Source organism: Mus pahari, chromosome 5 (assembly GCF_900095145.1).
Source record: "Mus pahari chromosome 5, PAHARI_EIJ_v1.1, whole genome shotgun sequence".
In the NCBI taxonomy this organism is placed as follows: domain Eukaryota; kingdom Metazoa; phylum Chordata; class Mammalia; order Rodentia; family Muridae; genus Mus; species Mus pahari.
Genome location: NC_034594.1, coordinates 90,982,994 through 91,006,076, shown reverse-complemented (window position 1 = coordinate 91,006,076; position 23,083 = coordinate 90,982,994). Strand labels below are relative to the sequence as shown.

Genomic DNA, 23,083 nt, shown 5'->3' with positions numbered 1-23,083 from the left:
GATGTTAGGACCTCAAAGATGAAATTGAATACTTTGCAACTTCTGAAAGATAAGAACAACAGCAAAGAAGGGCAAAGAAACAGTCGTTTCTTGAAGATTCGAAAGATCTACAGATGCTCATAAAAATGACAGTGCAAACTAAGAAAGAATTGACTACAAAGAAAGATAGTTACATAAAAAAATGGAGTTTGAGAAATTCTAGCACTTTATCACAACTACTAATAAACAAATTCACTTGTAGCCAGAGTAGGTATTTTTATTCTGTATTCTTTTGAGATAGGGGCTCTGGCCCATGCTGGCTTTGAACTGGCTATGTGGCTGAGGTTGACCTTGAACTTGTGATGATTCTGCCTCCACCCCTTAAGTAAATGCTAGGATTATAGGCAGGCACACTAAGCCAGATTTATGTGGTAGCTTGATTGAACCTCAGCTTTTTGAATGCTCAGCAGGAATTCTAGGAGAGCTACATTCTGTGCTCTGAGGTCTGATTTAGAAACTGTTGGAAAGAAGTTATTCTTATGCAAAATTAACTGTAAAGGTGCAGGTGAGGGACACTGGAGTGGAGTGTGTTGGAGCTGTTGCTCCTGGCAACAATTCAACTTTGTCCCTGGAGCCTCTTAAATATATGTTTGAAAATTGTAGAGTGTTGGTTTTGACTTTTGGAGTGAAAAACTAACCTGGGCGTCAGAAGATTGATTATGATCTTTTTCTTCCAGGGAAATGTTTTATGCCACATGATTGAATATAAGATATAAATGTAAGGCCACAAGGGAAGATGAGAACAAAGTTTGTTCAGACCCACTAGCTTCAGCCGCTTATGGATTTATTGCCACTATCCCTTAAAAGTTCAATTACTTTTGAGTCAACTTGGCCTTATCTGTGCAGAATACTGGGAATCTAAGAACATAAGTTTCTTGGCTGCATGAAGCTTATAAGTTGATAGGTGATACAAATAAGTTTTAATGAAATGTGCCTATACATCATTAAACAGTCATTTAAAATAGATGGATTGATGATAAGGAATAGATGATAGATAAATAATTACATAAAATATGATAAATAATAGAAAAATAGTTGACAGGTAGAAAGATATACAGGTGATGTTATCTCTATCTATTGATATTTGTTGTTTTATTTAGGAGAAGTCAGCTCTGCTAGGAATAGTCTTTCTTAAGAATTTCAGCCTCAGTAAGGATTCTCCAGTCAGTTTCTGCTAAATATTATGTGTGACCAATCTGGAAACATTTTGCTATGTATTTATCTACCTATAGTCTATCTGTCTATCTGTTATTTATCCCTTCATTTAGTTTTCTGTATACTTAATAAGCTTACTTACTCTAACCAGAAGTATGGTGATAGAAGCTCATTCTTTGGACAGGACAGGAAAACTTGGTAAGTAACTGAGAAAGAACATGAAATTTTCAACTTCCTATATCCACCTCACTGAGGTGGGATTACAGGCATGAGTCACCATGCTACGTTAAGGGGGGGGGGGTGATGCTGGGAATCAAACTCATAGCTATGCAAGCAGTCTATTAACTGAAGTACATCCTAGATTTATAAATTTCTACCAATTTTTATCTATATATAATGGCAGAAATTGAGATTTACAGTCCCACAGAAAATAAAAGTAATTCCCTTAAAATACTAAAATGATTTTATTAACCCAAGATTAATATTAATAATATTAATTCTATAGGAATCATCTGGACTAAGCTGAGACAATAAGACTGACCCAAAACATGTGCATACCCCTTAAAAAATTATCATTTTGAAGAACAGGCACTTAGTAGTGAAAGTACATTGCTTCTTGTTCCTTAACTTCACTGCATGTGCATAGAATTGGAGATAAAGAGACATGTCAACTTAGTATCAACAAACAGTTATGGTATGGGTAGGGTTTGTGACACCAAATAGTAAATGAAGTCTTACCTTCAAATTATGTATTAATAATGGATAAACAGGAGTAAGGCAGGTGGTTTTATTGGTCATTTGGAGTGTATACTTTTGAGAATATGCCAGGTCAACTGAGAAACACATTAACATACAACTAAAAGAAATGTTATTTGTTCAAGGACTTACATAGTAGTCTGTTGAGCAAAGCAGCACAGGAAAGACAAAATAGAGTGAGAAAGAGACTGGTGAAGATGAAAGTAAACAGGACAGGGCGGATGAGGAGGGAAGGCTGGGGAAGAGGGTGGGAGGAAAGGGCATTACAGCAGCAATGTTTGCCAGGAATTTTGGTTGCAGAGACTTAGTTATGTTAGTGAATCAGGCAGGCAGCGAAATATGTTATTCTTATTTGTAAAGATCATTTGGGCATTTACGAAATATAGTGTGGTTTGATAAGGATAAGAGTAGAAACTACTTCAATCCCACAGCTGAGCAGGGAATCTTTCCCTCACGAGGGTGTGGGTTATGTGTTTTCTAGGGAAAAGAGCTGGGAGAGTTACTCTGAGGTTTGGGTGGATTACTAGAAAAGATATTAGAGGCAAGAAAGGTGCTAAACTCCTTTTCAGTATCATATACCAACAGGCAGGGTGTAGGAACCAATGATTGAAACAGACTGGATGGAGAGAAGGAGATCCGGGGACTCTGGGTAGCCAAGTTGTTTTTGTTTTTGTTTTGTTTTGTTTTTGTGTTTTGTTTTGGTTTGGTTTGGTTTGGTTTATATTATTAAACGGAAGATATTGAGGATGATTTATTGTGAAATGAAAATATAAGCAACTGTGTTAGTATTGCCAGAGTCCAGGTTGACAGACAGAAAAGCTATGAGACCTTAAGCTAAATTCTGAAAGAAAAGGGCTTGATAATTTTATTTATTCTTTGTAAATTTTATAAATTCATCTCCTCTTCAATATTTCCTGTCCCCTTAGCATATCCACCTTCCAACTTTCCTGTTCTTAGAAAACTATAATGTTCAGTTAATGATGCACATATGTACATGGTAAACCACCCCTCCTTCAAGTCTCAGAGAACAGCCTGGAAGAGGTGGCAGAAAGAGTTTGAAGGCTAGCAGATTGGGAGGGTGCTATGAAATGCTATCTTCTTGTTTTGTTTCTCAGGATGTCAATAAACACTCCAGACAATCTTCAAATTCAAACGCATGATATCCCTTCTTGTTTATCTCTTGGTTGCTAAGATTACAGATGAGTACACTGGGCTCAAATACTCTCTCTGCCCACCTCCCCTTACCCCTGTCTCTCTCCTCTTTGTGTGCATGATTGCATGTGTGCACTCTGCATGCATGCATCTGTCTAATTTTGAAAGAGTAGAGGAAGAGTAGATATTGAGTATTTTCTACAACTCTTCTCCTTATTTTTTGAGACACAGTCTCTCAATAAAGCTGTAGCTCTCCAATTTGGTCAGAGTAGTTAGCCACGGAGCGTCAGAAATCCCCCTTTATCTGTATCACAGGTACATGCTGCCAGGCCCAATTCTTTTTTTTTTTTTTTTTTTTTTACAACTGTTCAGGAGTCACTTGAGGTCAACATGCTCACCAAAATGACTTTATTTACTAAGATATCTCTCCAGCCTCAAATATGTCAAATAGTGGTTTGAAATAATGACTGTGGGTATTTCGAGACCAATTGCAAGTCTTGAAGAGAATAGATTTGTGGAGCATTCTGCACAGGTTAAAATACCCTAAAATACCCTCTCTCTCAAGAGAGAGCAGAGTGCCTAGACATGTATTAGAAGAATTGAGACAGAATTTCATAGAGCCGACCATCCACTTATTGGTTTGAAACTTCCAGGGGATGAAAGTGCTGTCCAATGTAGACTCCTTTCTTCATCAGGAAGCCTCAGTTGTGCTCTGAGATCATCTCTCCCAGACTAGTTTCTCCTTTACTGAAAAATAAGCTGGTTACAGGGCTAGAGAGGTAGTGCGGAGGTAAAGGGCACTGGTACCTTTCCCAGAGGACCATGGCTTAACTCTCAGTGCCCACAGTGACTCATAACTGATCCAGTGCGCTCCTCTGGCTTCCTTTGGCATGGCATTTACATGGTATATAGATACCTAACATCTATACACATAAAATTAAAAGTAAAAATTAAATGTAAACAAGCAAAATCAACTTATTACAGACCTAATATAAACAGTATCTCAGTGACACTTGAATAAGTATGTGGTAGCATAGCTTAGAATTACATCTCTGCCATATTGAGCCTTTCAGCTAACCCTCAGATGTCCAAAGACTCTTGTGAGTACCTATTCAAAGAGAGGCAGGCAGAGATAGTAACTAAAGGCAGATTTTAGAAATAGCATTATGTAGAATAGAGATGCCAATGCCAGCTAGAGATAAAAAAGCTAGGAAACTCATTGCATCTTGAATAGTTCCCAAGGTGCTAACACCCATTGTTGGCCAATCTTACTGAAAGAATTGCATCCACTTAGATAACTCAGGAAATTTAGTAGTGTCTATGGTGGAGCAGGCAGGCTTGGGTTCCCTCAAAGTCAGAAGTATCTTGGATTGAAACAGAACTGGGCTTTAGCAGATCTGTGGGTATATTTTTACTTTAAAAAAGCATATATTTTCTATGGAGAAGGTGATGTGCCAGCATAGATTATGAAATTACTTCTTCACTGTATAAAGCTAAAGTGCTATTCAAAGATACCTTTCAACATGATGGTTTATAAGCTCAGGAGATAGCTCTGTGGGTAAAAGTTTTGAAAACACAAGGGCATTTGCTTACTCCCCAGATCCTGTGTGAGAAGGCTAAGGGTGGTAGTAAGTACTTATGAACTCAGCACTGTGGAGGGAGAGACAAGCAGATTCCCTAGGATTACTGGCCAGCCAGCCAGGCCAATTTGTCAAGCCACAGGCCAGAAATAAGCCTTGTCTCACGTAAGTAAGGTGACAAGTACCTATAGGCAAATAGGTAAAATTGATCTCCGGCTTCTATACACATGCCAATATATTTACTGCCAGTTCTGCAAAGACATGTACCAGCATACACACAAACATGTATATACATAAAATAACAGTTATGATATAACTGACCCTCTGATCCACTGGGCTTGGCATACAGGATGAATAAGCAAAAAGTTATACAAATAATGAAAAACATCACTTTGGGAAAAAATTAAGTATGGGGACATTTGGAAGACTAATAAAAAACCTCTGTACCAGGGCTAGCAAATGACTCCTGGGTGGGTAAATATGTTTGCTGCCAAGGGTTGTGACCTAAGCTCAATCCTCAAGATCCACATGATAGTAAGAGAGAACAGACTCCTCAAAAGTTGTTTTCTGATACAAATACACAAACACACACACACCCTAATGTAGTTGAAATTATTAGACGCAAAGAGATGGATTTATCAATAACATGCATAAATGGCTTCAGTGTTTTTCAGTCATGAATGTTTCTAACAAATCAATAAGCAAACATGGACAAGAATCACAGAAGCCTTCCAGCAGTGAAAACAGTCCTTATTGAAGGGTAATTAAAGGCATGATCCTTGCAAGTAGCAAAGTCCTTACTTGGATAGGCTGTTGATGCTTCCCATTGATCATACTCTTTCTAAAAGTCCTGTTCCCAGAGTGCTCTGGTCCAGGGATTCAGGTGAGATCACCATTTTCTCTCTGGTGACTTTCTAAGGCAGGACCAACGAGGAGGGCACAGGCCACAGAAGCAGCAGAGCAGCAGGAACAGGGTCCTCCCTGCTTCCATCTGCACCTAGGAGGTGGGGTTGTTGGGTAGCTCTCTGTGCATAGGCCTTTCCAGGAGAGAGCTGGTCTCCCAGGAGTGCTGACACAGGCTTACAGACCCATAGGAGGAAAAAGCTACAGCAGAGACAGCTAGACCATCTAACACCAGAGATTACCAGATGGCAAAAGGCAAACACAAGAATCTTACCAACAGAAACCAAGACTACTTGGCATCATTAGAACCCAGTACACCCACCATAGCAATTCCTGGATACCCCAAAACACCAGAAAGGCAAGATTTGGATTCAAAATCATATCTCATGAGGATGATAGAGGATTTTAAGAAGGACATAAATATTTTCCTTAAAGAAATACAGGAGCCAGGCATGGTGGTGCATACCTTTAATCCTAGCACTTGGGAGGCAGAGGCAGGTGNATTTCTGAGTTCGAGGCCAGCCTGGTCTACAGAGTGAGTTCCTGAACAGCCAGGACTATACAGGGAAACCCTGTCTCAAAAAACCAAAAAAAAAAAAAAAAAAAAAAAAAAAAAAAAAAAAAAAAAGAAAGAAAGAAAGAAAGAAAGAAAGAAAGAAAGAAAGAAAGAAAGAAAAGAAAAGAAATACAGGAGAACTCAGGTAGGTAAATAGGTAGAAGCCCTTAAAGAAGAAAAAAATAGCTTAAAGAATCACAGGAGAACAGGAGAACATAAGAAAACAGGTAGAAGCACTTAAAGAGGAAGCACAAAACACAAAAAACCCTTAAGGAATTACAGAAAAACACAACCAAACAGGTGAAGGAATTGAACAAAACCATCTAGAATCTAAAAAAGGAAAGTAGAAACAATGAAGTAATCACAAAGAGAGACAACTCTGGAAATAGAAAACCTAGGAAAGAAGTCAGGAGCCATAGATGCAAGCATAACAAACAGAATACAAGAGATAGAGGGAGAATCTCAGTTGCAGAAGATACCATAGAAAACATTGACAGAACAATCAAAGAAAATGCAAAATGCAAAAAGGTCCTAACCTACAACATACAGGAAATCCAGTACACAAATGAGAAGACCAAACCTAAGGATAATAGGTATAGAAGAGAGTGAAGATTTCCAAATTAAAGGACCAGCAAACATCTTCAACAAAGTTATAGAAGAAAACTTCCCTAACTTAAATCAACAGATGCCCATGAACATACAAGAAGCCTACAGAACTCCAAATAGTTTGGACCAGAAAAGAAATTTCTCCCTTCCCATATTAATCAAAACACCAAATGCACAAAACAAAGGAAGACTATTAAAAAGCAGCTATTAAAAACAATACATGTATGAAATTCTTAGGCAGATGGATGTATCTGGAGGATATCATCCTGAGTGAGGTAGAACAATCAAAAAATAACACACATAGTGTGCCCTCACTTATATGTGGAATTTTAATCCAGAAGCTCAGGATACCCAAGATACAATTCACAAACCACATGAAACTCAAGAAGAAGGAAGACAAAAATATGGATACTTTGATCCTTCTTATAAGGGGGCACAAAATACCCATGGAAGGAGTTACAGCCACAAAGTATGGAGCAGAGACTGAAGGAATGACCATCCAGAGACTGCCCCACCGGGGGATCTATCCCATATACAATCACCAAACCCAGACACTATTGTGGATGCCAACAAGTGCTGTCAGGAGCCTGATATAGCTGTCTCGTGAGAGGCTCTGCCAGTGCTTGACAAATACAGAAACGGATGATCACAGCCATCCATTGGATGGAACACAGGGTATCTAAGGAGCTGAAGGAGTGTGCATCCCCATAGGAGGAATAACAATATGAGCTAACTAGTATCTCCAGAGCTCCCTGGGACTAAATCATCAACCAAAGAGTACACATGGAGGGACCCATGGCTCCAGCTGCATATGTAGCAGAGGATGGCCTATTAGGTCATCAATCAGAAGAGAGGCCATAGGTCCTGTGAAGGCTCTATGTGCCGGTGTAGAGGAACGCCAGGGCCAGAAAGCAGGAGTGAGTGGATTGGTAAATGGGGCTAGGGATGAGGGGATAGAGGGTTTTCAGAGGAGAAATCAGGGAAAGGCATAACCTTTATATGTAAATAGAGAAAATATCTACAAAAAAAAAAAAAGTCTTGTTCACAATAAAGACAGTCTTTTCACCAGCAAATTCTCTTCCTTCAGAGTTCATTTCTCTACCAGAGCCACCTTAGCCAAGAGTTTACCCAAGGAGCTCTCAACACTTCATAGTTTTGTGTTTTCATGTCCAGAAATCTTAATTTAGTGCCTTTCATATTAGAGAACTAAATAAGTGTTTATGGAGAACTTCAAAGGCTTCTGAAACAAATGTTGTTTTGCCCTGCCTTTGATGAATAGCACTAGGTACATGTGAGGTCCTACCGTGACCTAACACCTTAATTCACGTAATTGCTGTGAAAATGTTAATCACCAACAAGAAAGCATGGAATCACTTCTGAAGGTAGCCTCAGTGAGTGATTCTCTAGCTCTGGCGGGCCTGTGGGCTTGTCTAAGGAAGAATTTCCTTGAGTAGTGTCAAGATGCAACCACTGTGTTGTACCAGTGCCTGAGCATGCTATCCTGGAATACCAGGAGCCATGAAACAAGTTCAGCACTAGCTTCTGAGTATGTATTCATCACTCGCCACTCTTAAATGTAGGTGATGTGACTAGCCTCCTCACCTTTATGTCACCTTGATTACCCAGCAATGCTGGATTATAACCTGAGTTTGTGAGCTGAAATAATTAACATCTCTCTTCCTTAAAATGGGGTTTCCAAGGTAGTTTATCTTAGTAATTGGAAACAGCTAAGATAACTATGTTTTTAAACATTGTGTTGACTAAGTGTATTAACGCCTTAGGTGACAATGGATATTATTATAAAATCAGCAAGTGAATGCCACTGATTAGAAGAAGAAAATCAGCTCACAATGATACAGTTTGCATATTCAGCATTATACCTACAAGAGAAAATTAAAATAGCAACCCTTATGAATGACTTCTTCCTTCCAGAATAATGGTTTCCCACCTGTAGGTTATGACCCTTTGGGGGCTTATATGATCCTTTCATAGAGTTCACATATCAGATATCCTGCATATCAGGTATTTGCATTATGATGCATAATGGTAGCCAAACTACAGTTATGAAGTAAGAACAAAAGCAATCTTATGACTGGTGATCACCACAACATGAGGAACAATATTAAAGGAATGCAGCATTAGGACAGTTGAGAACAATTGTTTTAGAAATAGCTTAAATTCTACAGCCTTTTTTATGTTAAAGATGCATCATTACTTAAAATTTACCTTTAGCAACTCTCAAGATGACACGTGAATACCATGACTGCAGAAGAAGAGAATTTCATGAATTACCCTGGGTGGAATTTTTTTTCTTTTTCAAGACTATGAAGGAGAACATATTTCTTTCATGGTTCTTGAGTAGAGAAAGAGCTTTACATCCAAAGAAAAGCTGGGATAGCTATTTCTGATTGCAAGTGGCAAATAGTTATCTAAGCCCCAAGGGCTCTTAGCTTTGAACTTCTGCTGAAACTTTATTGCCTTATTGCCTCATCCTTATAGAGAGCCCTATAGAACATAAAAGCATTTCTACTTCTCTGCTGAGGCACAGATTCATTCATATATATATATATATATATATATATATATATATATATATATTTAAAGTCTAGAATAAAACAAGAGAACTACAGGCTGGGGAAATAGCTATGGTTCTAAAGTGCTTACTTTGCAAGCATGAAGGCCTGAATTCTATTCCCAGAGCCCAAATCAAGTTGGATATGATAGTACACACTAGTAATTCCCACTGTGAGGAAAGAAAGAAGACCACACCTTTATGGGTCACTGGTCAGCCAGCATAGGCTCAGCTAGAAGTTCCAGACCAAGTAAAAATATTGAGTCAAATGATGAACTGCGTTCTTCAGAAATGCATTTCTGTCTAGCTGCTTTTTTTGTACCCGTGCACATGAGCACATATACAAACACATACAAATTTTAATTCTCAATATGAGTCATCTGGTATTCCATAGGCATCTTCTGCTGTGTGACTTGATCGATGTGGCTACTTACTATAGGAGCATCCGTAGGCCTCCACTCTCATGCCAATCTTTCCATTTGGATTCCACTCTAGGGGCACAAAGCGAACAAAGCGGGCTCTCACAGAGTGCAGCAGCTTGTGGTGAACCACACTGTCAGCATTCATGTTTCCTACAAATGTCTGAAGAGAGAAGGAGATCCAGTGAGTCCCAAGCCATGCCAACTGAAGCATGCATGCTTCTTCACTCAGACTTTCAGGCAATGTCAACAGTAACACCAAAATAAAACAAGATAAAACAAAACAAAGGCCTTAGTTGCTCTGACATTATTCTAGTCCTGCCTCAGACCTTACAATTTTTCATAAGTACCAAATACTATTCTTTAGGATGTTCCTCTCCCTACCATACTACCTTGCTATATTTTATGAATAAGGAGAGCTTCAAAGTTTAACATTTGAAGTTTTAAAAGTTAATAGTAACATGAAGTTCTAGTTTTCCACATATCTATAGTCACTGTGAACTATAAGATAACTGACTGTATATACCCTCTTGCAAAGAAAGGTGCTTTACTGAAATAATTGTCAAGATTATTTGAGGCCAGTTATTAACTAAGCATATCACATCATCACTACCATTTTAAAAATTAAACATCAACAAGCCAACAAACAAAAACTCCTGTGTGAAGGGAACACATAAGAAAATAATCCTTCAAGTCATCTAGTCATTCAGTAGTTACAAATTAGTCTGAAGTTTAGTTCTAATACTGTCCATGCTTGTTTTTGTAGTTTCCACTTTCTAAGAAATCATCAGGTTTTACAGGAAGGAACTATCACAGTCTAGCTATAGATGTAGTTCATTTTTTTCTGTTTATTTGTGATAGATGTATATTTGAAGAAAAATGCAAATGGTCTGAAGGGTTGGTTCAGTGGTTAAGAGTGTTGTACTGCTTTGCCCACTACCCAGGACTAGTGTGGTCAGGGATCTTGGAGAAGGTAAGTCCACCACTTTACTAAACTAGCACAATCTCTAACTACATTCCAAATATTTACCCTTATATGCACAGATAATTCAAGTCCTTACCCCTCAACAAGGAATATTTTCCTAGAAATAGAGAAAACATCACAGGAGCCCACAACTGATGAAAATGTAGAGAACAAGTAACTGTAAGATGCCTGGTCCCAACTGACACATACATCTACAACATATTTCCAGTACCTAAGAGTCAGGGACCAATATCGAAGAGATGGAGGAAAGATTGTAGGAGTCAGAACAGAATGTTTCTTGTGAGCTTAGGACTCTCAAGAATGTCAAGGGAGTTACAATCAGGAAGTCTCACCCACATGGCTGCTGAAATAATATTCAAACAAGGACAATACCATTAGACATGTTAACATGGAAAAAGGAAGTTCACAAACCTTCAAACCAGAGAAGGAACTACAGGCAACTAAGGAATGCTGAAAGCAGAAGTTGTCTTCTGAAGGGAAGTACCACTCAGTGGGTTATCTACTATCAAATGGTCACCCAGAAATCAGATATATACAGGTAACATTGTACAGATTGAACATGTTTTAAACACACACACACACACACACACACCACTGTTTGGTTCACTTGTGTTTTGTCTCACATCCTTTATCTACAGGATAAAGGATTATCATGGCTGATCATTTTAGAATTCTTAGATTTCTACAGAGAGGCTCTAAACCTAAGTTCTAAAACATATCAGGATCAAATATCCACAAAAAATCATATTTAAACCTTTTTAAAGTACATAGTTCAGTGTTGGTAAGTGTGCTCATATTGCACAACTGTTGTCTATATCCCAATGACAGGGTGTCAACTATTACTCAGAGGTGTGTGTTTTACTTAGTCATGATTGTCCTTCTCAGCTTCAGTAATCTAAAGATAATCTTCACGATCATGTGCAGTGACAGAAAACAGTACAGACCTGATTCCACTCTAATGGTCAAAGTGAACATAAAGAAAAAGATTTTGTGACACAGAGAGGAACACACATACACACGCACGCACACACGTGCGCACACACACACAGCGAGAGAGAGAGAGAGAGAGAGAGAGAGAGAGAGAGAGAGAGAGAGAGAGAGGAAAGAGAAAGNCACACACACAGAGAGAGAGAGAGAGAGAGAGAGAGAGAGAGAGAGAGAGAGAGAGAGAGAGAGGAAAGAGAAAGCAACAGAGACAGAGAGTCAGACAGAGACACAGAGAGACAGAGACAGAAAACAGAAATATGGAGGACAGAGACAGGGACAGGGACTGACAGAGAAAAATTCCTAAAGGATATATTTGTGAAAATACTACTGTGTGAAAGTATATTCTGTATTCTAAAATAGAGACGTATTGATTCCTTGAAGGCTCCTGAAAGGTATTTGAAAATCAGCATTTTTAAAAAAATGCCGTCTAAAGGTGGAAATTTTTAGATATTTGGAGATTTAGTTGTGTCTTCTGATGTTTTCCTGGAAACTGTCTTATAAGAGGATATTCTTGCTGAAGCAAAGATGTAGGAGGATGCATTGGTGAGAACATACATGTGGTGTTTTTCTGGAAGCAGCCTTGAAAAAGGTCATGTGGTGCTTTACTAGAGCAGACACTTGTGAAAACACATGATGTTTGGAAAGGGTATAAATATAACACAACAGACAGTGGGCAGCACTGGGTGGTATCAGTTCACTTTATTTCTCTTTGCTGATCTTCATTTGTCACGATGGCATAAAGAGAAATGCATCAAGGAAATGGAGTTTTCGAGTAGATAGAGCAACCATTGCTGATTCTTGTGAACTAAGGCGCTGCTGTCTTGACAATGAAGATGGAAATTGCTCTAGAGAACTATTTCTAAACAGGTCTATATCCTCTATTGCCCTATTAACCTTCCCATTCCACAACATCTGGTGGGTGATGGGTTAGAAGGGCAGTTAAAGCATTTAAAAACCTTTATTAAAGTACGTTTCTAAAAATATAAGCTTACATGGTTGTCTCTCCAAGCAGGCAAACTTAAGGGATGCAATTACTGGAACCTCAGAGCGAATCACAAAGGCATTTCCTCCTTTTTGATCGGATGCATTTAGAAAGGTACAGGGTAATTAACATGCAAAACACGAGTGAAAGCTTAAATGAATAAACCCACACCAACTCCAAGTTCCCGACTGTTTGGGGGTACATGATAAAAAGGATTTTCGTGAGGCTCTTAGATAATGGAAATGAGGAAATTATATACAAGGTATTGGGCTGTTCTTAGTGACTGACAAAGATTATAAAATGTTTCATTTTAGGAGTGAAAAGGGAAAATTAAAACATGGAATTCTCCTTTGAGTTGTAAGCTTTTTGTTTGATAGTGATGACTGTCTGTTTTGTCATTTTAAGGGCAGAGAAAAGTCTCAAGTATTCCAGAGGGCTGTCACTAATTTTGGCTGAAAGTCCACTCCTGATTTGATGGCTGTGAGGTACTTAGTTGTAGCTTTGTGATTAGTTAAAGGATATCTCCTTTAGTTGATCTTAGTTTACTCTTTGTTGTATAATATATTTGGTCGTGTGGGGAGAGGCGGAGTTAAAGCATTCTATCTGGCAGGAAGCTCTTTAAGCAGGAAGGGAAAAAACTCAAAATAGCTTCAGGAAGTCCCTGAAACTAATTAAATTCATTAGGCTAATCCCTGCCAGAGTAAACAGTAACAGCTGAGAGTCACTCTCAGAAGAGCAATGAGAAGCTGCAAAGAAAACTCTCTTGTCAGACCAGCTGTCTGGAAGAAATAAAAACTAGCTAAGCTGCTTGAAAGAGGTTTAGACAAACTAAAGAATGTGGAAAAGACCCTGTCCAAACTCTTGAGCTGTCTGTAGGCTGCACAATGTGTTCCAGGTTTTCCAGCTTCCACTCAAGAGCTGTCACCCATGCAGGGGTAGGCCTTGATGATTTAGCTATCTTTGAGTCATTTCTCCTCCTTTATGTAACCTTTCACGCATAATTTGAAAGTAACCCCAATAAAACTCACTGGTTTACCAAGGGGGACTTTGGTGATATCCACACTTTGTTCTCTCATGGGTTCTCTGAAAGGGCTATGGCTAATCAGTGCATGACAAACATGGCTCTTGCAGGCCTTGCCATTCTTTTCCATTCCCTCTGCCTTCTAAAAACCTTTCTAAATTATATTAGTAAAACTAGTCCCCAAGGACTATTCCCTTATTGCTTTCTGTTCCCTCTTTCTTCTCTTAGAATTACTACTATGCTCCAGCTATCAAAGTTCTGATGTCCATTCATCAAAAGCCCCTTTGGCTCACTCAGTTACATGCCCTATTAAATGTAAAACCTCATCCTAACATGCAGTTTCCTCTTTACCTTTATAAACTGTCATTTTCCTATGGGTATATATGTCTTCTCTCTATCTACAGGCAGTCCTTTGTCCTCTGGGATACACACTCTTCTCCCTTCATTCTCTTCCTCTTGTTCTTCATCCTCTTTATCCTCTCTGTGTTTTTTATTTTCTGTTCTTTGTCCCTATCGAGCCAATAAATCTCCTTTGTGCTGATAACTTGGTCTTTGGGGTCCTGGGCTGATACTGATCACATTATTCCTTATCTGGAATGAATAGACATGTCTTTCATCTTCCCGGGGAAAGTTTTGTTACACAACACACTTTCCATGACATTCTACCTCTTTTTTCTGCTTTTGGCCTCCATAGTAAGAAACAATGGAAGAGTTTCAAGAAACAATACATCTTACTTGTCTTGACTGACAGTGCTATACATTAACATGATTCAACTTAGAGATGGTATAAAAGTGTTACAAATTTAGTAGACTGTGTAGATTCAGTGATGAAAGGCAGTGTAATACTGGTATTTTGAACAGTATGAGTAAGCTAACACTGCTAAGAGCCACAAAGAGAAACTACTGGAACATTTTTTTTGCTGAACTAGTGAAGGGAAATGAAATTTAGGATAAAATTTGAGGCCTGATTCATGTAACTTTGGTCAAAAAGAGTTGTTTGTGAACTTTGGGGCCTGGGGCTGCAAGTACCAGGAAACAGGCCCAGGCATGCCCAGACAAGCCCATTGTTAGAACATCCTTGAGACTGTCTGGTCATAAAGATAATATGGGAGTGCAGGAATGAGCCAGGTTTATCGTGGCTGAGCCAGTGGCCATCTAGCCCAGTGCCTCCTCTCGGCCCATTGTCCTCGTGACAGCTTAGAGTTATGTGTTAACCAGGTGTTCCGCTGATTCAGATAAACCTCCGACCCTCAAGACTGCTGACACCCCGACGTACTCCTTGCTGATGTGTAATCGGGCTGCTGATGTTTAAATGAGCAAATCGTGTGAAACCGCACCAATTCCTCCTACCCCCCGCCCCCCAACCCTTTCCTTATAAAAACCCCTAGCTTTCGGGCCTCATGGTCGATCCCTCTGTCTCTTGTGTGAGATACATATCGGCCTGGAGCTCCGTTGTTAAACTACCTCCTGTTTTTACATCAAGATGGTCTATTCATGTTTTTTGGGTGTTGCCATCTCGAGACTGAAGTGGGGAGGGCTCCCCACGGAGGTCTTTCACTAGGTGTAGAATGTTGAGCTCATTTATAATATACAGTGGATTTATCAGGATGTAAACATATGAAGGATGTGCAGACAGTTATCGGGGTGTTCTGATTGTGACCATAGAAGGGAATGTGCTAATGACACCTCTGCTGAATCATATGGGAACAATAATGCACGCATGCTCATTGTTTACCCTAGGAATCACCCTACCGCTCTGACAGTTTCCATAGAGTAACTGCACTGCCATGATACTGAGCTTACTCTAGTGTCTCTCTCCTTAAAAATCTCTCCAGGGTATTTGGTGTTTTCTCAATACTACCCACGTCTGGCCCAGTCTCTGACCTTTATGCTCTTGCAGTAAAAGGCCACCTGGGCAACTTGCTTCACTTCTTCAGTTTTGTGACCTTAGCTGACTATCATTCATCACACTCCTGGCCATTTCAGAAAATGAAATCTAAATGGAAGTTTGAATATTGCCCACTTTGCTGTTAATTTAACTGTGTTAAAATTAGTTTTCATGCAAATCTTATCATATATAATATCTCAGATACATCAACTAGAATTGCATCTTCACTTAACACTGGTCCCAGTGACAAGATGTTACAAGCCTTTTGGAAAGTAAAACATGTCCTATAAAGACTATGAGTAGTGTTTTAATTAAGTCCTTCGCTTACTAGAGGTGCAGTTAGAAAAACAACATTAAGATCCAGACAAAAACACCAAAAAAACCAACAAACTTTCCCTGGGTATATAGGATTGCATGATCATGACACTTTTAGATCCCTGCCTTAAGTCTATATCTCAATGTAACTTGTTCTAAGGGCTAGGAGTTGGCTCAACCAGGAAAGTAATCATCAGACAAGCATGAGAATCTGAGGCTAATTTCTCAATCCCATGTAAAAAACCAAGCACAGAAGTGCAAAGGTATAATCATAGCACTAGGGAGATGGTGAAAGGATCCCTGAAGTTCCTAGTCAGGAGCCCAATTAAATTTGATTGGCAGGCTCCGAGTTCTTGCTCAAAAAATAAGCTGTAGGGATGATGGACATCCCTACAGTCAGTGGACAGAGCCACATGCTCATTCTTCATGACCTGAGTTTAATCCCTAGATAGAAAGAGGCAACTGACTACTGAATGTACTCACTCCACATACGTTTTGTGGTATGTGTACCTGTACGTACAACACACACACACACACACACACACACACACAAACTATCCCTACATATACACAAAACAATGCATGATTATTCAATGCATGATGTTTTCTTATCATTTATCTAGTTTGATAAGTCATTATCATTCCCTATAATTATTTTTATTCTTTTTTATCAATATATTTGAACTTTCAGAGTTGTAAACAACACAAAAGTATATTTTAAAAAGTGATTTTGAAGTATAAGTGAAAGATGTCTCAAATCACCTTGTCCTGCCCATGTCTTCATTAATAACCAATATCGTTTGATTTAGAAGGAAGCTTCTTTAATAGGTTGATCCAACATCTTCTGATACCAATAAGACCTTTTCAGCTGTGCAAAGAGTACAGTATCTTCCTTATAATAGCAAGTGTGAATGTTTGGTTTAATTATTGCTAGAAACTACAGAAATCAGTCTGTCAACTACTGATTTCTCCTACTAACTACAGCTACTACTAACAGTACGTGAACAGTGTTAGTTACTTCACTTACTTTCTTGAGAAAAATACAAGAGTAGCTTAAAGGGAAAGGGTTTATTTTCAAGCTGAGTTGGAGGAGATACATTTCATCATACTAGGGAAGAGAAAACTGCAGGAACAGAGACCTACTGATCACATTGAATACAGAGTCAGGAAGCAGAGAGTGACCAGTAACTGGGACAAGTCCACCTCCAGCCAGTAGCCCACTTCCTCCAGTGAGGTATTAGCTCCTAAAGGTTCCAGACCTTTTCCAAACAGTGCAACCAGTTGTTAACTGTGGGGTAAGTGGACTGTGCAACCAGACAGAACTGGTAAGGTTGAAGCAGGTTCCAAAACCTGGAGAATCTCATAATTGAGAAAGGCAGGTTTTGGCACCAGCTTCTGGCCAGAACAAATAATCACAATACCCCATTGAGAGGGTCTGCCAACCCTCAACATGTAGGGACAACACCTAAGATCCTTCCCTATGTAAATAAAGCATTCCTAACGTCTCAGATTGAACCAATAGCAAGCATCTACCCCTGGATGCCACCTTAACCCCCAAATATTCCACATGGAATAAAGTGCACAAGTTATTTCAACAGGAATCATCAGAGTACCCTCTTTTTATTGGCAGTAACACTCCAGGGAAGGGGTTTCTTTCCTCAAGTGTATTCATTTCTGGAGCTCAGCTCTTCCCAGCAGGCTGGGCTCCTCACTCTAGCCCTAGCAGGCAGCTGCCATTCACTGTAGATTTTAGTTCCAGCTCTGACTTTGGTTGCTGGCTGCCTGCTGCAGCTCATCACCACTGCTGCCAATAGCACTAGTGATGCTAGCAGAAGAGATCCGGCTGCCTGCCCTGCCCAGGATTCCCCTCAGAGATCTGTAACACTTTGGCTATTTCAATCAGGCCAGACCCTGTAGCACCTTTAGTTCCAGGTAGACACACAGTCCAACATAGAACCAAGAATTTAACCCCCTAAGCTTATGGTGGGATGTTCTGCCTAAAAACAAACAAACAAACAAAAACACCTAAATATTAAAGGTAAATCGACAATAAATTATTGAATGCAGATAGTAACCATCCCAACTGCCCATTACTGTTATGTTTTTCAGTTCCATCTGTGTGGTAGATAAGGGATGATAAATTGACTGCTGAGAAGCATGTCCCGGGTTTGTTTCCATCTCTATACTGATGCTGTAACATCAACATGTATGCAGTTCTGCCATATGCTGTATACTTTGGAAGACTGAAATACTTACTTAGCAAATTTCATTTTTCCACACTTCACTAAAGAAATACAATTCCTTGCCTTTCTGAGAAACAGATAAAGTATCTATTTTTTTTTCTTCTGAAGCAGAGAGCTACTGTATAAAAGTTGACAGCAGGGCTTGGCCTACTGTTATTAGATTTAAGGTAAGATTTGAAATTTTTATAAGGGCAAGGCCCAGAACTAGGGGAGCTGATTTATGTGTCTAAGGTAAATCCCCAATACAAAGTAAATAATGAAACCAACATAGAAGGCTGGTTAAGATTGTTAGCCAGTTCACATGTATGTATATATAAATGGCAATGACTCCATAATGTAATCCTGCTAACTACATTCACAGGATTAACCATATGCTGAACATATTGCTACTTGATAAATATAATATACTATATATGAATATATATGTATAAGATTTAAAATCTGTCATCTATCTAATGTTTATCTTCTATCAATTATTATGAATCTTCCTGTCAATGCACTGTAAGATGAAGAAGATCAATTCTCTTAGAGTCACAATGAATAACTTCTGAATGATACTCTGCATTCATTTTCTAAGATTTTGACCTGCAACTTTTCTCATGGGGTACTTTATGAAATTAGTGTACCCCCAAAATGTAAATACACTGTCATGATGTGGGAACACATTTACAAAATTTTAAATCTTTTGCTGGCTTTTGGGAAACAAAATCTTATTATGTTGCCAGTTTGACCCCAGACTCTCAATATCTTCTGCTTCAGCCTTCAGAGAAAAACGCTGCAATTATATTTATATGGCATCGGAAAGTTTTCAATGGTATTTCACAGACACACTCTTAATGCTGATTCAGTACTAAGGACCCCTGGAATGCCATTGTAACATACAGTTTCTTCCACTGCCACAGCTGACCTCAGGGCTCTTAAGTCTCCAGCTGGAGAGTGGAGTGCTGGAGAGGAGCAAAGAAAGTGTCACCAAGGAGGAATCTGTAGCTCCATGCCAGCAGCCTATCAGGAGGGTGAAGAAAAAAATCACAAGGTGTTGCAGGGTCGCACTTGCTGTTGACTGCTGACCCCTCCATGACACATGAATTTAAAGTGCTTTCCTAGTCTTTTCCAGTTGCAATTAGCCAAGGGCAGAGTATGTTTGGTGCTGGTTTTATGAGGGCCACATAATGACCAGTTGCTCTGGCTATGGTTTTATGGCATTTCCTCTCACAACTTTTCAGGTTCATGGCCATGTATAAGTGTCTGCACCAGTAGATAAGGCCCAGCTTGTCAGCCAGGTAAGCAGTTTCCTTCCAAGCTCACCTAATTCCCCCAACTGAGAATTTCAAGGGAGATAACAAACACAATTGGAAAGGAGTATTAAAGTCGATAGCACATGTCTTTTTTTTTTTTTTTTTTTTCTTTTGCTGTCCTGAGATTTGAATCTCAGCAGAGGCTGTGTAAGTTTGGTGTCAGCTGTTGGTAAAAGCATGTAGCAAACCAAGCTTATCAAAATCTCCTCTCTGACACTCTCATTTTTATTTCACTCTTACTTGTTTTTATTAAGCAGGAGGATCTAAGAAATTATAAGTTGTTCAAGCACTGATTCCCTCCATGGGGGGAACAACAGTATTTGCAGTTTTGAAATGGATTCTTGGAATACGATGGGGGTAGGTGTGGGGCAGAAAAGAAAAGAAGAAAAATAAAGGAGGCAGAAAATATCTTCCACATTAAAGGAAGTAATTTCTGATGTCAACTTTGCTGCTAAATTGAGACCAAAACCCCTGGCTGTTTGTTGCAATCTTTGAGGTCTGTCTCCGAGTGAATGAAAAACCAAATTAAATACCTGCTAATGCGCTTTTGACAGTAGAAAGAGCACAGCTCAGGTTGGGGAGATGTCTCAGCCAGTAATGGTGGCTGTGCAAGCATGGGGACCTGTATTCCATTCTCAAGACACACAGAAAAAGTTGGGCCCAGGTGCATATAGATTCCAGTGCTAGGGACAGAAACCAGATGATCTTGCTAGTCAGCTAGCCCTGTTAAGGTAGTGAGGTACAGATCCAGTGAGAAGCAGCTGGCCCCTGCATGTGTAGCAGGGCAAGGCAGTGAACAGGTTCCTCCTTCAGGTATTCTTACTTAGAATACATTTCAGACTTAACAAGAATTAGATACTCTTGACAGAGAACCCAGTGGAATATTACCCATATCTATTCTCGTAACCTGAGGTCAAAATGCCCCAGCTAAATTATTCTAGCTTCTGTTAAATTGCGTGCCTGTGCAACAACTTCCCCAGCTCCTTACATGTAGCCACAGAGAGAGATACCCAGATATTTTTTTTTCCTTTAAAAGTGCCTTGTTCTAAATGCTTTGGGGTATGCAGACTAGATCCGAAATACCTGCATTTACTCCCAGACAGCTAATAAAGATTTTAATTGGCCATAAACCATGTCTCAGTGGTCATATCTGGTGGGATCCTATAACATGGGCACATGCATGCTTTAATACGTGCAGTCACAAATATCTGGCCAAGAAATGTACATACACACACACACAAACACACACACACACACACACACACAGAGGGGGGAGAGAGAGAGGGAGAAGGAGAAAGAGGGAGAGAGAAAGAGAGAGAGGGAGAGGGGAAGAAGGAGAAAAACCTGTCATTCTAATTGGTGAGAGAAATATAAGCCTTTGGTATGAATGAGTAGATATCATCACAGTGCTATTTCTTTAGATCCACACATACACACATACACATGAAGGCAGATGTTGCTATTTTACCAATATGTCTACAATGATTCTATTTTACTTTTCAATTACCTTTCTTTTGCTAGCAACCTCCTATAATATCACTGCATTTTTGTTGTCACAATGAAGCATGAAGCCACTGGACTTTGAAGGGCAAGTGTTACTAAAAATTACCTGTGACTGTTTTTTCATGTACAAACTCAGCCCTTACACATTTCCTCTCAGAATCTTTTCTAATCTCTATCACCTCATTTATTGATTAGAGTTAAAGATTCCAGCTAGAATTAGTTATGGACACCTGGTAAGATTTGCACAACAGCAGTCTAGCACTGGAAGGGCTAAGGGAGGCGAAACTAATGTTCCAGAGTAGTCTAAGAAATTGAATTTGAGAATAGCAAGAGGGAAAACTACCTCAAGAAGAATAGAGGAAGAGAGGAAAAAGAAGGAAAGCAGAAGGGGAAATTGAGGAGGGGGATATGTAGAAGTGAGGACCATATCAAATACTATTATTCTTGGTTCCTGGTATCAAAATATAATGTGGGGAAAGTTGATCATGTGCTTTTTACATTTTCCTAAAGGTTAATACAATGAAAATATAGCACCTAGTGTCATGGTATTTGTTAGCATTCTGTCTAAACTGTACCCCACAGTTACCTGGCAACAGCCATGTATGCTCCTCCCCACAGTTACCTGGCAACAGCCAGGAAAGCCTGACCCACTATAAAAGGGGCTGCTTGCTCCCTCCTCCCTCTCTTGTTCCTTTCTTGATCTCTTGGGATCTTGCTCCCTTGCTCTTCCATTCCTTCCCTTTCTCCTCATCCCCTTCCCCCCCCTCTCTCCACATGTATCTAAATCAAAGTAAGCTATTTCTCATATCACATGTATCCCATTCCACATATCACATGTATCCCATTCCACGGGGGGAAAAAACCCCCTGTCTTCTGTGTTTAAAGCCAGATTGACTGCTCAAGTTGTCATGGAGACCACAGGGAGGTGTTGGTTAGTACACTCTGTGTGTGTATATATATATATATATATATATATATATATATATATATATATATATATACCGATAGATTATTGTTTATTATTTTTCAGACTTCTGAATGCATTGGCAGCTATCGTAACTATAAATTGACACCTAGAAAAAGCTTTCACAGATGTAATCTGTTACTACCGTACCTTCCTCTTCTTGATATGCCACTGTCCTAATATTATTCTTGTTCTAACTCTAATGAAACATTCCACTATATGATCCAACTTGTAAATCACAAATTCTTGTTCCTTCTGTCCCACAAAAGGCTCATCTTAAAGATCCTTCATGTTGTTAACTCATGTTATTATCTCTTTTGTACACTTGTAAGGTACAGGAAACATACTCATATCTACCTCTCATGGACCAAATAGATTCCATCCAGATAAGAACATCTGCCCAAAGTTCCCACTTACCACCTATTTCAGAGGGAAGGATTCCTCTGGGTTTCAAATGTACAACTTAAAAAACATTTTTCTTTCTCCTAAATGTACTTCATCTTATTCTCTACCTATAATAATGTGTTTTAACATCTCGTCAAGTCCAGGCGCTTACTACATCAAGGACAGCACCAGAGAAGCAACCTCCAGATGTTCCAATCTCCTCTCACAAACACAGATGTTTCTACTGGACCTGTTCCTTCTGATATATCCTTAGATGGCTCCACAGACCATGGAAAGCAGGAAATAGCCACCTCTCCTAAGACTGGACAAACATCTCCCGTACCCATTCTTCTAGGTTCCCTAGAGACACATTGCCCCCAAAGCTACCTGGAAATAGTCAGATATCACAAGGATCCTACTCCTGCTTCACCATCACCTCTTTCAATTTTTTTTCTTTTTTAAATTAAACCAAAATGGGGAATGTTAGCATTCTGTCTAAACTCCACCTTGCAGTTACGTGGCAATAGCAAGGTAGGCCTGACTTTAAAGGTAGGCCACTATAAAAGGGGCTGCTTGCCCCCTCCTCCCTCTCTAGTTCTTTTCTTATTCTCTTGGTTCTTGCTCCCTTGCTTTTCCATTCCTTCCCTCTCTCCTCATTCCCTTCCCTCTCTCCACATGTTCATGAATGGCCTCTACTTCTCTTCTCTTCTCTTCTCTTCTCTTCTCTTCTCTTCTCTTCTCTTCTCTTCTCTTCTCTTCTCTTCTCTTCTCTTCTCTT

General features: G+C 39.4%; 1 protein-coding gene across 1 annotated transcript in view; it reads right to left on the bottom strand.

Moving 5' to 3' along the window:
* Positions 1-23,083, bottom strand: part of Cntnap5 (contactin associated protein like 5) — an 858,611-nt gene that overhangs the window by 504,893 nt on the left and 330,635 nt on the right. Inside the window, exon 4 of the mRNA XM_029539128.1 lies at positions 9,754-9,901. Within this exon, the coding sequence (XP_029394988.1) occupies positions 9,754-9,901 (148 nt within the window). The remainder of the gene's footprint in view (positions 1-9,753; positions 9,902-23,083) is intronic.